The sequence below is a fragment of the Mobula birostris genome, chromosome 5, assembly GCF_030028105.1.
Source record: "Mobula birostris isolate sMobBir1 chromosome 5, sMobBir1.hap1, whole genome shotgun sequence".
NCBI lineage: Eukaryota > Metazoa > Chordata > Chondrichthyes > Myliobatiformes > Myliobatidae > Mobula > Mobula birostris.
Genome location: NC_092374.1, coordinates 5,617,898 through 5,633,522, shown reverse-complemented (window position 1 = coordinate 5,633,522; position 15,625 = coordinate 5,617,898). Strand labels below are relative to the sequence as shown.

General features: G+C 46.2%; 1 protein-coding gene across 1 annotated transcript in view; it reads right to left on the bottom strand.

Moving 5' to 3' along the window:
* Nucleotides 1-15,625, bottom strand: part of LOC140197472 (FYN-binding protein 1-like) — a 235,315-nt gene that overhangs the window by 60,715 nt on the left and 158,975 nt on the right. The window contains exons 4-6 of the mRNA XM_072257432.1: nt 9,972-10,060; nt 5,673-5,713; nt 3,295-3,341 (exon numbers count right to left, since the gene is read on the bottom strand). Of these exons, the coding sequence (XP_072113533.1) occupies nt 3,295-3,341; nt 5,673-5,713; nt 9,972-10,060 (177 nt within the window). The remainder of the gene's footprint in view (nt 1-3,294; nt 3,342-5,672; nt 5,714-9,971; nt 10,061-15,625) is intronic.

Genomic DNA, 15,625 nt, shown 5'->3' with positions numbered 1-15,625 from the left:
GGCAATCAGTGGTGAGCGATGTGCTGCGGGGGTCAGTGCTGGGCCTGTAACTGTTCACAATATACACTAACGATCTGGAAGAGGGGGCCGAGTGTAGTGTCTCTAAGTTTGCTGATGATACTAAATTGAATAAAAAAGCAAATTGTGCAGAAGATATAGGGAGTGTGCAGAGAGATATATAGATGGGTTAAGTGAGTGGGCAAGGGTCTGGCAGATAGAGTACAATGTTGGTAAATGTGAGGTCATCCACTTTGGAAGGAAAAATGGAACAGCAGATTATTATTTAAATAATCTGTGCTGAAGGACTTGGGAGTGCTTGTGCATGAATCACAAAAGGTTGGTTTGCAGGTGCAGCAGGCTATCAAGAAGGCAAATAGGACGTTGGCCTTCACTGCTAGAGGGATTGAATTTAAGAGCAGGGAGGTTATGCTGCAACTGCACAGGGTACTGGTGAGGCTGCACCTGGAGTACTGTGTGCAGTTCTGGTCTCCTTACTTGAGGAAGGATATACTGGCTTTGGAAGTGGTGCAGAGGAGGTTCACCAGGTTGATTCCAGAGATGAGGGGGTCAGACTATGAGGAGAGATTGAATTGCCTGGGACTGAACTCACTGGAATTCAGAAGAACGAGAGGAGATCTTATAGAAACATATAAAATTATGAAAGGGGTAGATAAGATAGAGGCAGGAAAGTTGTTTCCACTGGTAGGTGAGACTAGAACTAGGGGACGTAGCCTCAAGATTCAGGGGAGAAGATTTAGGACGGAGATGAGGAGGAACCGCTTTTCCCAGAGAGTGGTGAATCTGTGGAATTCTCTGCCCAATGCAGGGGAGGCTACCTCAGTAAATATATTTCAGACAAGGTTGGATAGGTTTTTGTGAAGTAGGGGAATTAAGGGTTATGGGGAAAAGGCAGGTTGGTGGAGATGAATCCATGGCCAAATCAGCCATGATCTTATTGAATGGTAGAGCAGGCTTGATGAGACACATGGCCGACTCCTGCTCCTATTTCTTATGTTCTTAAAAAGCACAAGTCATAAGATGGATACAAGAACACTTCCAAGTCACTGAATATCCCTTGGAGTGCTGTTAAGTCCATCATCAAGAAATGGAAAGAATATGGCTCAGCTGTAAATCTGCCTAGAGCAGCTGTCCTCAAAAACTGAGTGACCGTGCAAGAAGGGGTCTAGTGGGGTGGGGGGGGGGGTCACCAAAATGAATGCAGCAAAATACAGTGAAATCCCAGAGGAAACCCGATGCAGTCTGCAGGAGAACTGCGACCCGAGAGATTTGTTCTTCAGCAAGACAATGACCACAAGCATAAAGCCAAAGCTACACAGGAATGTCTTAAACACAACAAAGTTAACGTCCTGGGGTGGCCAAGTCAGAGTCCAGACCGCAATTCAATTGAGAATTTGTGGCTGGACTTGAAAAGGGCTGCTCACTCACGATCCCCATGGAATCTGACAGAGCTTGAGTACTTTTGTTAAGAAGAATTGGGACAAACCGCAGTGTCCAGATGTGCAGAGCTGATAGAGACCTATCCACACAGACTCAAAGCTGTAATTGCTGCCAAAGGTGCATCTGCTAAATACTGACTTGAAGGGGGCGAGTAATTATGCAATCAATTATTTTGTGTTTAATGTTTTAATTAATTTAGATCACTTTGTATAGAGCTGTTTTCACTTTGACATGAAAGAGTGTTTTTCTGTTGATCAGCGTCAAAAAAAAAGCCAAAATAACTCCACTGTGATTCAATGCTGTAAAACAACAAAAAATGGAAACTTCCAAAAGGGGGGGTGAATACATTTTCTTGGCACTGTATGTACTGCCACTAAACTACGAATTTCAGAATCATTAACCCTGATTCTGATATTGATTCACGCACATCGAAACATACAGTGAAATGCACCATTTGCGTCAACAACCAACACAGTGAGGTGGGGGCAGCCCGCAAGTGTTGCCATAACATGCCCACAGCTCACCGATCCCCACCTGTGACACCTCTGGAATGTGGGAGAAAACCGGAGCGTCTGTAGGAAAACCGTGTGCTCACGGGGAGGACGTACAAACTCCTTACAGACGCCAGCAAGAATTAAACTCCGATCACGAGTGCTGTAAAGTGTTAACGCTGACCTCGAGGCTGCTGTGATCCCACCTATGCCAATGTAGAGGATGTTTTTGGTATTTATTTTTTCAAGTTAGATTTATTGTCATTCAACCGTACACATCTATACCGTCAAATGAAACAACGTCCCTCCCGACATAGGTGCACAACACAGTACATAGAACTCACATACACAAAACATGAAGTAGTGTTGCCACACATAAATTTAGAAGCAATAAGGTGCATTCATGACACAAGTTAAAATGGAAAAATATTGTATCATTTCTTAAATGCATGCATTACTAAATGACAGTAAAAGAGGACTGACTGTCCTCATAATCATAAAATGTAAACAATATAATGCTACCAGTGCTTCATACGTGATGAGAAGTGGGTGGGGCAAGAAGTTCAGTAGTGTTACGGCCTTGGGGAAGAAGTGGTTTCCTATCCTAACAGTCCTTGTCCTAATGCCTACGGTATCTCCTGACTGATGGTAGGGGACAGAGAGAGACTGTTGGAAGGATGGGAGGGATCACTGACAACGCTAAGGGCCCTGTGCAAGCAGCGCTCCTGGTAATCTCTCGGTAGGTGGGTTACCCGTAATAAAAGGAATTTTAAGGTAGCATATGGAATGTCCTCTGCGTGGAGTGCGTGGGTTATCTCTGAGTCCTCCGGTTTCCTCCCTCACTCAAAAGACATACAGGGTAGGTTAACTGGTCATTGTAACTGTCATGCGACTAGGTGAGGGTTAAATCGGGCTTGTCGTGCGACAAGGTCAGGGTTAAATCAGGCTTGTCATGGTTCGCTGGGCGGTGCAGCTCAAAGGGCCAGAAGTGCCTGTTCCGCTCTGCATCGCTAAATAAATTAATAAACACACACACACACACAGACACACACACACAGCCACACACACACTCACACACAGACACATATACACACACACACAGACATACACACCTACACAGACATACACACACACAGACACACCTTGATAATAAGTTTAATTTGACATTTGAACGTCAAGATGGCAAACTGATAAATCCCCAGCTGGTACACTTCTTTTTCCAGTGGGACCAGATGTGTTCCACTCCAAAAGTAGACTTCAGCACGGACCCACTATCACACAATTCACAACATAACCGTGCCAAAATCCTAAGGACACAGCATGCATTTTAAATATCCAGTCGTACCTGTAGCTGTCCAAATCTTCGTACATTTCACCATCCGAATCATCTTTCTGAAATCAAATGAGTATCACGGTCAGTCACCATCTTCTAAAAGTTGAGGTGGGCAGAACAGTGGCCTCCTCCTGTCCTGATTCAAGTGTATACACACTTGCACACGTCTTCTCGTTGGGATTTTAAACTACTTTATTATTATTAAACTCTGCCCACCAAACACAGCCTCCCCTGTCTGTCTTTCCCCCATCACACGCACGCAAACACACATATGCCTATACACATACGTAGACATACCAACTACAACACCCACAGATATATTCCACAATTACATCCTCTAACAGCCAACCTTTAACTGCGAAGGAGCTGGGGATTTGTGGGGCTCTATGATGGAGCTGGGGGCGTGTGGTCTTGTGATGGGTGGGGACTTGTGTGGTCCTGCGATGGAGCTGGGGACTTGTGTGGTCCTGCGACGGAGCTGGGGACTTGGGTGTCGTGTGGTCCTGCGACAGAGCTGGGGACTTGGGTGTCGTGTGGTCCTGCGACGGAGCTGGGGACTTGGGTGGCCCTGCGACGGAGCTGGGCATTTGTGTGGCCCTGCGACGGAGCTGGGCATTTGTGTGGCCCTGCGACGGAGCTGGGCATTTGTGTGGCCCTGCGACGGAGCTGGGCATTTGTGTGGCCCTGCGACGGAGCTGGGCATTTGTGTGGTCCTGCGACGGAGCTGGGCATTTGTGTGGTCCTCGGACGGAGCTGGGGATTTGTGTGGTCCTGCGACGGAGCTGGGGATTTGAGTGGTCCTGCGACGGAGCTGGGGATTTGTGTGGTCCTGCGACGGAGCTGGGGATTTGTGTGGTCCTGCGACGGAGCTGGGGATTTGTGTGGTCCTGTGACGGAGCTGGGCATTTGTGTGGTCCTGCGACGGAGCTGGCGATTTGTGTGGTCCTGCGACGGAGCTGGGCATTTGTGTGGTCCTGCGACGGAGCTGGGCATTTGTGTGGTCCTGCGACGGAGCTGGGGATTTGAGTGGTCTTGCAATGGAGCTGGGGATTTGTGTGGTCTTGCGATGGAGCTGGGGACTTGTGTGGTCTTGCGATGGAGCTGGGGATTTGTGGGGCTCTAGGATGGAGCTGGGGATTTGTGGAGCTCTAGGATGGAGCTGTGGATTTGTGTGGTCCTGCGATGCAGCTGGGGATTTGTGTGGTCCTGCGATGGAGCTGAGGATTTGTGTGGACTTGCGATGGAGCTGGGGATTTGTGTGGTCCTGCGATGGAGCTGTGGATTTGTGTGGTCTTGCGATGGAGCTGTGGATTTGTGTGGTCCTGCGATGGAGCTGTGGATTTGTGTGGTCTTGTGATGGAGCTGTGGATTTGTGTGGTCCTGCGATGGAGCTGGGGATTTGTGTGGTCCTGCGATGGAACTGGGGATTTGTGTGGTCCTGCGATGGAGCTGGGGATTTGTTTGGTCTTGCGATGGAGCTGGGGATTTGTGTGGTCCTGCGATGGAGCTGGGGATATGTGTGGTCTTGTGATGGAGCTGGGGATTTGTGGGGCTCTATGATGGAGATGGGGATTTGTGGGTCTTGCGATGGGGATGGGGATTTGAGAGTCTTGCGATGGAGATGGGGATTTGTGGGTCTTGCGATGGGGTTGGGGATTTGTGTGGCTCTGCCAAAGGGCCTTCTCTTTGGGGATCTGGAGTCTGGAAGGAGGCCAACAGGAAGACCCTAGCTGCGTTACATGGACACCTGCAAGTGTGACCTCAAGGCCTTTGGTATTAGCACCAACATGTGGCAGTCACTCGCCTTAGACAGGTGTGCCTGGAAGCAGGAAGTAAAGAAGGGTCTCTTGAGATACAAGACCACTCTGATGCAGCAAGCAGAGGAAAAGTGAGCCCGCCGAAAGCTGCCCAAAATGTCAGAGGTGCCTCAGCGTTCTGCTGTCCAGTGTGGCAAGGACTGTCACTCCCGCATTAACCCCACAGTCACAGCAGAAACTGTGTAACTCAGACCACCAGAGGTGCTAGCCTGTGATCCCCTGGGATCGACGGCTACCTATTGTGTGCGATTGTGATGGAGCTGGGGATTTGTATGCTGATTTTGTAATTACGTTGCGATCTGTTTAGTGATTGGATGCATCCAGCAGCTGTAGAAATATTCCCTGTACACCTGAACCTTTGATAGTAATACTGCCAGTATCTCAATGCAGATGTTAGACGTTGGATTCCCGATTATGTCAAACTGTTGACCAGTCTGGAATTCTGTGGAAGTCCTTGAGATTGGGCAGTGCTGGGTACTGGTGAGATACAAGGCATTACAGAACTACAGGCGAGGTGACCGGTTCATGACCCTCAGCAAGCTTCTACCCACGAGGGGTTGGTATGACTCTTACTTTACTCTCTCCGCTGTTAGCATCCACCGGCCTCCTGCGATCTGCAATACAGAAGAGACAGGTAAGTGACTGAGAAATGTAGATTGCTGGGAATTTCTGTGAGAAACAAGCCCTTCAGCCCATCACATTCATGCCAACTGTTTTGTTCATCCACATCTACATCACCGTCATTACGTGTCGTGTCGTATGACGTGGGCAAACATAGTCTTCATGATCATGATTATCCTTGGCTTTTTCTACAGAAGTGGTTTGCCATTGCCTTCTGGGCAGTGTCTTTACAAGACGGGTGACCCCAGCCATGATCAGTACCCTTCAGAGATGGTCTGCCTGCCGTCAGTGGTCACATAACCAGGACTTGTGATCTGCACCGGCTGCTCATACGACCGTCCGCCACCTATGGCTTCACGTGGCTAAGCAGGTGCTCCACCTCGCCCAAGGGTGACTGCAGGCTAGCGGAGGGAAGGAGCGCCTTACACCTCCTTTGGTAGAGACGTATCTCCACTCCACCACCCATCTACTCCAATCCCAGTTGCCCACATTATATCTGTATCCTTCTATGCCATCCCCAAGGAATGGATGGAATGGAGGTTTGCCTACTCGCAGGCTGCCCCCAGCACATACCTGCGTTGTGTCGATCCTTAACACAAACACTGCATTTCATTGTACATTTTGATGTACGCGTGATAGTGAAATGAATCTGAGGTGTCGTCTAAACACATTCCAGATAGCAACCACGCTCTGTGTGGAAAAACTTACCCCTTTAAAGCTCCTTCCTCTCACCTTAAACCTGGTCCTCTTGTTTTTGATACCCCGTATTGTGGGAAAAAGATTCTGACTATGCTATTTATAACTGCCGTAGTGTAGGGGTTAGCATGATGCTTCACTGCGCCAGTGAAAGGGGTTCAATTCTTGCCTCTGTCTGTAACGAGTTTACCTCCGGGTGCTCCAGTTTCCTCCCACATTACAAGGATGCACAGGTTAGGGTCGTGAGTTGCGGACGTGCTATGTTGGCGCTAGAAGCATGTGACAATTGTGGGCTGCCCTCAGCACGTCCTCTGATTGCGTTGGTTGTTTTTGGCAAACGATGTACTTCACTGTACCTAATAAAGTGGCCACTGAGGGTACGTTTGTGGTCCCCTGCTGCTGGAGCCTGTCCAGTTCAAGGTCTGACGTGTTGTGTGTTCAGAGAAGCACACCACTGTTGTAACATGTGGCTATTTGAGTTACTGTCGCCTTCCTATCAGCTTGAACCAGTCTGGCCATTCTCCTCTGACCTCTCTCATTAAAAAGGTGTTTTTGCCCACAGAACTGCCGCTCACTGGATTTTTTTTGCTTCCCGCGCCATTCTCTGTAAACTCTAGAGACTGAAAATCCCATGAAATCAGCAGTTTCTGAGATACTCAAACCACCCCATCTGGCACCAACAATCATTCCACAGTCAAAGTCACTTAAATCACATTTCTTCTCCATTCTGATGTTTGGTCTGAAAAACAGCTGAACCTGTTGACCACATCTGCATGCTTTTATGCACTGAGTTGGTGCCACATGATTGGCTGATTAGATATGTGCACTAACAAGCAGGTGTACAGGTCAACTTAATAAAGTGGCCACTGAGTGTATGTTTTGATGTACGCAACACAAATAGAGCTAATCTCTTACCTCTAATTATCTATCCCTCTATCAGGTCACCTCTAAACCTTGTTCACTCCAGGGAAAACAAGACCAGTCTATCCAATCTCCAGGGATTTAATGGACTCCCAGAGAGGTACACAAGTGAGCAGGGAATTAAGGAATATGGACAGTATGTTAGTAGAAGGGATTAGTTTAGTTGGACATGGAATTGGCCTGTCCAGCCCTTCAAGCTGCTCCACCCAGCCTAATCACGGGACAATTTACAATGACCAATTAATCTACCGACTGGTACGTCTTTGGACTGTGGGAGGAAACCGGAGCACCCGGAGGAAACCCACGTGGTCACGGGAAGAACGTACGAACTCCTTACAGGCAGTGGTGGGATTTGAACCTGGGTCATCTGTACTTTAAGGTGTTGTGTTAACCACTAGTTCGATTTAGAAAGCCACAACTTTGCGGGACAAAGGGTCTGTTCCTATGCTGTACTGTTGGAAATTCGATGTTCAGTAACCCAGGTTATCTCATCCAGGTACCATCTCTGCAACCACATCCTTCCGACAGTGTGGTGACCCAAACAGTTCAACCCCAGCCCGCCTGCTTTCTCATCGAATCGTGCAGTCATTTTGCACGTAAACAGCCATTCGGCCCTTCCAGTACTTGCTGACCCTCAATCACCAATTGACACTAATCCCAATTCCCCTTCTAACATTCCCATAAAATATCCCAGATTCCGCCCCTCACCCACACACTGAAGGTAATTTACAGCGGGTACTTAACGCCTCTGGGATGTCAGAGAAAAGCCAAGCACCCGAAGAATACCCACATGGTCACAGGGAGAACGTGTAAATATGGGCAGCCTTGATAGCGTGACACTTTAGAGCACCAGTGATGACCATAAGACCTTAAGATATAGGAGCACAAATGGGCTATTTGGCCCATCCACTCTGCCCCACCATTTCATCATGGCTCATCCATTTTCCCTCTCAGCCCCAATCTCCTGTCTCTCCCCGTATCCCTTCATGCTCTGACTAATCAACAAACTATCAAACTCTGCCTTAAATACACCCAATGACTTGGTCTCCACTGCCTCCTGTGGCAACAAATTCCACAGATTCACCATGCTCTAGCTAAAGAAATCTCTCGTCTCCATTCTAAAAGGATGCCCCTCTATTCTGAGGCTGTGTCCTCTGGTCTTAGACTCTCCCACCTTAGGAACCATCCTCTCCACATCCACTCTATCGAGGCCTTTCAACATTTGATAGGTTTCATTGAGATCCCCCATCATTCTTCTGAATTTAAGTGAGCAGAGGCCCAGAGCCATCAAGTGCTTCTTATATGACAAGCCTTTCTATCCTGGATTCATTTCTGTAAACTTCCTTTGAACTTTCTCTAATATCAGCACATAATTTCTCAGATAAGGGGTCCAAAACTGCTCACAATACTCCAAGTGAGGCCTCACCAGAGCCTTATAAAGCCTTAACATTACATCCTTGCTTCTATATCTTAGTCCTCTTGATATGAATGCTAAAACCCCATTTGTCTTCCTCACTACCGACTCAACCCACAAATTAACCTTTAGGGAATCCCGCATGAGGACTTCCAAAGTGCATGACCATACACTTCCTGACATTGTATTTCCTCTGCCACATCTTTGTCCATTATCCTAATCTGTCTCTGTCTCTCTGTTGCCCCTCTACTTCCTCACCACTACCTACCCCCTTCACTATCTTCGCATCATCCGCAAACTTGGCTACAAAGCCACCAATTCCGTCCTCCAAATCATTGACATATAAACGTAAAAAGAAGCGATCCCATGTGGAACTCCACTAGTCACCGGCAGCCAACCAGGAAACGCTCCCTTTATTCCCACCGGCTGCCTCCTGCCTTTCAGCCACTGCTTTATGCTAGAATCTTTCTTGTGATACCATGGGCTCTTAACTTTTTAAGCAGAATCATGTGTGGTACCTTGTCATAGGCCTTCTGAAAATCCAAGTACACAACTTCTACTGATTCTCTTTTGTCGATCCTGCTTGTTATTTCCCCAAAGAATTCCAACAGATTGGTCGGGCAAGATTTTCCCTTAAGGGAACCATGCTGACTATGTCCTACTTTATCATGTGCCTGTAAATACCTCAAAACCATATCCTTAACAATTGACTCTAACATCTTCCCAATCATTGAGGTCAGACTAATTGGCCTCTAATTTCCTTTCTTCTGCCTCTCTCCTTTCTTGAAGAATGAAGTGACATTTGCAATTTTCCATTCCTCTGGAAGGATGCCAGAAATAATTGACCCTGTGGGTTTCCGCCGGGTGCTCTGGTTTCCTCCCACATTTCAAAGATGTACGGGTTAGTAAGTTGTCAGCATGCTATATTGGCGTCGGAATGTGTGAACATCGTCAGACAATGTTGGTCATTGACACAACTGACACACGTTTCGACGTACATGTGATAAATAAATCTAATCTTTAATCTCCACCTAGCAGGCACGAGGTTAGAATTGAACTACGATCTCTGGAGCTGTGTGGTAGTAGATCTATCAACCGTGCCACCAAAAAATTACCCCTGGCTCTGCGACAGTGTAAATTTGCTCAAACTTACATTCGAGCTTTTACTTAATGACTTTCTTGCTTAGTATTGGGGATCTTTGATGAGATGAGGCTCTTACCTTCAAGTTTCATCGGTGGAAGTGGTGGGGGCACTTGGTCAAAGCTCTGCACGTCGTCATAATTATCCTCCTCCTCTTCTGTCATTGGGCTGTCAGGAAAGAGAGACGTTAAGCAAGGCTGGAAGGAGCCCCTCTCTTTACTCTCTGAACCCGTTTAAACTTAGTGCAGTAATAAATAAAAGCAAGACCTGCATTTCAGTAACACCTGGACTTCTTCCAACACACAGCACGATGAAATTGTTTGAAAATGTTGGTCTCTCTTACAACATAATGTTAGAAACCACTGTTTTTAAATAATACATTTTATAAGATTTGAACTTGTTAATAAACTCATATATTTTTCACACCCACTGGCAGAAAGCGGTATAGCGGCTAAACTAACGGTTTATCACCTTTCTTGTTTTTAATTGGCTAAGTGTTAGCACATTACCCACGTGATTGTAATTGCTTTAATTATGTAGCCTGCTATCTATTTGTGTTGGGCATGTGGCCAAGTGGTTAAGGCATTCGTCTAGTTATCTCAAGGTCGCTAGTTCGAGCCTCAGCTGTAGCAGCATGTTTGAGCAAGGCACTTAATCACACACTGCTCTAGTCTGTGCGAGGAGTGGCGCCCCACACAGACTTCCAATCTGCACCTTGTCAGGCATGAAAATGCCCGACGCAGGCCTCTCATGGTCTGAGTCAGCGTTCCCTCCCTCCCTATTATCTAGCCTATCCTTATCTAAATAATCTTCCTCATCTTATTCTAAAAGTGATGGACTTTTTAGAAGTGGCATCTTGGCTTTTTTTTTACTCTTTTGTCTTTCCATCCATTCCCCTCTCAGCATCATTTCTCAGCTCTTTATACACTTTAAAATAAACTGAGATATTAGAATTAAGACCACTCGTAATTTCTGACTCCCGGAAAGAATCAGAAGGATCAGAAAATAACCAGAGATCCAGCAGTAGGAAGGGTGGGAATCAATGTTCCAGAAACCACACTTGGACTGTCTACAGACTACATTAGAATCAGGTTCAGGTATATTGTCACTGATAAGTATCATGAAATTCGTTGTTTTGCAGTAGTACAGTGCAATACATTAAAAACACTCTAAGTTACAATAAGAAATATATCTAAAAGAAGCAGTCCAAAAAGAGAGAAAAATACGAGGTAGTGTTCATGGGCCATTCAGAAAAATGCATGCTGCTCCATGGTGTGTGTGGCTTCAGGATCTTGTACCACCTCCCTGATGGTAGCAACGAGAAGAGGGTATGCCCTGGGTGATGGGGGTCCTTCATGATGTAATTAGTGGGCTATAGATGGTGACCCAGAGAACTGAATGATGGTATTCATTCATTCATTATATGCCGTGACATATGACATAGGTGACCATGCTCTTTCCATGACCATGATTGTTCTTGGCAAATTTCTCTACGAAAATTCTTTGTCATTGCCTTCTTCTGGGCCGTGTCTTTACAAGATGGGTGCCTCCAGCCATTATCAATAGCAGAGACTGCGTACCTGTCGTTAGTGGTCAAAGGTTCAATTATTATCAAAGTATACAATTCTGAAATCTTTCTTCTCCAGATAGCCATGAAACCAAGAAAGAGAAGAACACATAACCAGGACTTGTGATATGCACCAGCTGCTCATATGACCATCCACTTCCTGCTCCTGTGGTTTCATGTGACCCCGATCAGGGGCTAAGCAGGTGCTACACCTTGCCCAAGGGTGACCTGTAGGCTAGTGGAGGGAAGGAGCGCCTTACACCTCCTTTGGCGGAGACGTATCTCCACCCTGCCAACCAGGATGTAGGTACAGTGTTCCTAATGGGGAATAAATTGGGGAAATATTCACTTGAATGCATTTAACTGTTTAACAATGGCAATTACTATATGTATAAATTGGTTCCTCCCTTCTCTCCTGTTCAGGGACCAGAAATAATTCCATCTATAAGTCTGCAGATGAAATCACTGCAGTGGTTCTATCCTAATTGCAACGAGTTTAAGTACAGAAAGAAGATAGAGAACTTGGTGGCTTGTTGTCATGACAGCAACCTTTTCCCCAATGTCAATGTAACCCACCAGGCTTGCCGTTCACGTTCGTCTAGGGGAATCAGCTTTCAGCCCCGCCAAACAAGGTATTCAAGTTTGGGTGGATGCTGTGTAATGTATTCCCGTCACAAACTCTCAATGCAAATAGGGTTAGTATGAAAATAAACAAACAAAACTAAAAGGGCCCACAGTTAAAGTCTCAAAATACGTTGGAGCTCACGCAGCAGGCATTCCTCCACAAATGACCTCAGCCGAAACGTCGCCGACCTTTGAACCCTCGGGTTCCAGTATACGCCGTCTGGTGGTCTACCAGCGCTCTCCACACGAGTCCTTCCTCTTCACTCTCCTCGATCGAAAAACCCGCAAAAAACCCCGGTTCCCAGGCGTACAGGAAAGAATAACATTTCTCCCATTGGATAGCCCTGAATACCAAAGTCCTGTTATCTCTAGTCATAACCCAAACGTCACAGCTACAGAGAAACCATTACCTCAGCAGTTAACATTACAGAGAAGCCATTACATTCTCCCCCCGCTGAATTTAGTCATGCCCTCATGACGTTGCGATAATTCGCCAACCCTTCCTGCAAAACCCAAAGCCCAATCCGGGTGAAGAAAGCAGTGACGTAACTCCCCAAAACAGTAGAGATCACGCCCTGTTCCCCAGGCGCCACATAGGCCAACCTATCCGGTGGGTTCCTAATTCTCTGAGACCTCTGTACCTCCTCACCTAACTCTTCAGGCTCAGACGCCACTGGGGATACTTCAGGTCTGCTTGGCAAATCCTCCCTCGATCCACCACTCAAAACACCCTGCAGCTCGAAGCCCTCTGTTTCGGGTCCAGGTCCCGCTTCCTCTCCTTCAGTGTCCTGCTGTAACCCAGGCTGCCCACAGATAGGCCTCCCCACTTCACCTGGCTCAGTGGGAGAAGGGCCAGGAGTCTCTTCCTCAATCAAAGGGGAGTTAGTGAAAGGCAGCATGTACCACACATCCAGATCATCATCCTCCGAATCAGTATCCCTCTCATGGGCGGAGCCCGGCCCAGCCTCTCCCATTGTGGGCCCTGCAGTCACCCCACATTTTTGCAGAGTCCTCTTACTAGGTGTAGACTCCAAGTCAGGCTCTGGGTCTACCTGCACCTCTTGGAGAATCTTGACAGGGCCATTCGCCTCCTCTGGTTTCACCCGGAAAACTGGTAGGTTTGGCATCTGACTCTCCACCACATAGGGTGTGGCCGCCCAGTGGTCAGCCAACTTGTGCTTTCCAGGTAGCCCCAAATTCCTCATGAGGACTTGGTCTCCTGGCAGGAGTCGGGAGAACCTCACCTTCTGATCATACCCCCTCTTATTTCCACGATCCTGCTTGGCGGCCGCGACCCTAGCCAATTCATAAGCCCTTTTCAGCTCTCTCCTCATATCAGACACATACTTCAGATAAGGCTTTGGTGGTAAGTCACCCTCGTCAGTCCCAAAACAAAGGTCAATGGGCAACCTCGTCTCACGCCCAAACATCAGATAATATGGCGAGTACCCAGTAGCTTCATTTCGTGTACAGTTGTAACAGTGAACCAGATGCCCAATATGCTGCCTGCACCTGCTCGTCTTGCTGATCTCCAGGGTTCCGAGCATGTCCAGCAAGGTCCGATTAAATCTCTTAGGCTGGGGATCACCCTGTGTGTGGTGATATCACATGTCAGAACGTGATTGGACAGAGTTCAGAGCATGTGCAGAAATGAGAGAATGATCGAGAACATGGCGCTGTAAGAAACGTGGTTTGGTTTTGTCGCTGTAAGTAGAAGTTCTAATTCTTCCAGAATATGATTCATTATTGTTAACCCACAGAACGTATAAATATAAAGAACACAACAAGGTGTCAGAAGTCGGTCTGGAAGAATAATATGTTCACTAACACGGGAGAAGTGAAGATAATTGAAGAAAAAAGAGTTCGAACTGTTTCGGTGTCTGCTAACAGTTTTACAAATGGAAGGTTTGCGTCCTCTGCCGACACTTTAGCTGACTGGGAACGTAGCTGAGAACTGGAGAAAATTCAAGCAGCATTTTGAAATATATTTATCGGTGATCAGAGCAGATAAAAATTGTAATAGGTGATGACGCAATTGAGGTATATAATCACTTTGTTTTTGAAGATGGAGATAATTTGTTTGAAATCAATAATGGACAAATTTGAAGCACTTTGTATACCGAAGTGTAATGTGACATATGAGCCACATCAATTTTTCAAAAGTGCGCAGAGAGCTGCTGAAACAATTGATCAATATGTTACGGAGTTGAGACACTGGAGTAAAATATGTGAGTTTGCAGAACTGACAGAGTCTCTCATTAAAGACAGGATTGTTTGTGGCATTCAGGATAATGGTCTGAGAGAAAGACTGTTAAGAGAACAAGACTTACATTTGGAAAAAGCTTTGATGCTCTGCAAAGCTTCAGAAATCGTGACGATACAGGCTAAAGAACTTTTCTCTGAGAGCTGCCACATAGACACTGTGAAAAAGCGCAAACATATTAGAAATAATAATAAAACGACGACAAAACCGACAGGGGGCAAGACATCATCTGAGATAAAAAAGATGTCTGATTGCTGTGGGTGGCAGCATCGACCACAAAAAGTGTCCAGCGTACGGGAAAATGTGCAACGACTGCGGTAATAGTAATCATTTTTCATGCTGTTGCAGAAGTAGAAAGAAAATAAAACAAGTAAATGCCGTGCTTGAAAATGAACTTGAGGAGTTTTATATAGATGTGCTTTGTGAAAACAAAGAAAGTCAGAATGACTGGACTATTCCATTGCAAGTGAACCAAAACAATGTTCTGTTTAAACTTGCTACTGGAGCACAAGTAAATATTCTTGCAGAATCTGAGTTTAATGTATTAAAGCCAAGACCAAAGTTACATAAGACAAATATAAAAGTGACTGGATATTCAGGTGCAGACATTCCAGTTAAAGGAACATGTGTATCACACAAAAATATGGTGCACACACTTTCATTTGTGGTGGTGCCAAAGAATGTACAGTCAATACTGCATCTATCTGCCTGTGAGAGACTGAATTCGGTGAAAAGAGCTTTAGTCCTGGACAGTGACACAGAGTCAGAATACAGTGACAGAATGGAACGGCTGGAAGTTATCATGAAAGCTCCCAGACCCACCCCTTTGTTACCAGCATCTGACAAAGCATTGCCACCAAAACCAGGAGTTGCGATTTTGCCCTCTGGAAGTAATGCACATGCATCAATGGGCCATGCATTCCATCACAATCTCACCTCTGCAGGAGGACAGAGGCCAGACTTGCCGGTACAGTACAATACTGATCTGAAGGCAAAGAGTGACAAGAATCAGGATCCAATTGAAGAAGTGAAAGCACAAGTGACGGAATTGAGAAGTTTTGTTGAAATGATGAAGTCTCAGCATAAAAAAGAGATTACACTGTTAATGAATGAATTAGATGAAGAAAAGAAGATTCGTATTTCATTACAAATGGAAGTGAAGGAATTAAGAAAGCTACAGTACTTGAAGAACTACAACCCAGATCATACATGGTCCAAACAGAAGAAGCAGCAGTGTTAAGAAGAAATTGCAAAAACCTCAAGAAAGAGCCAGCTTCAG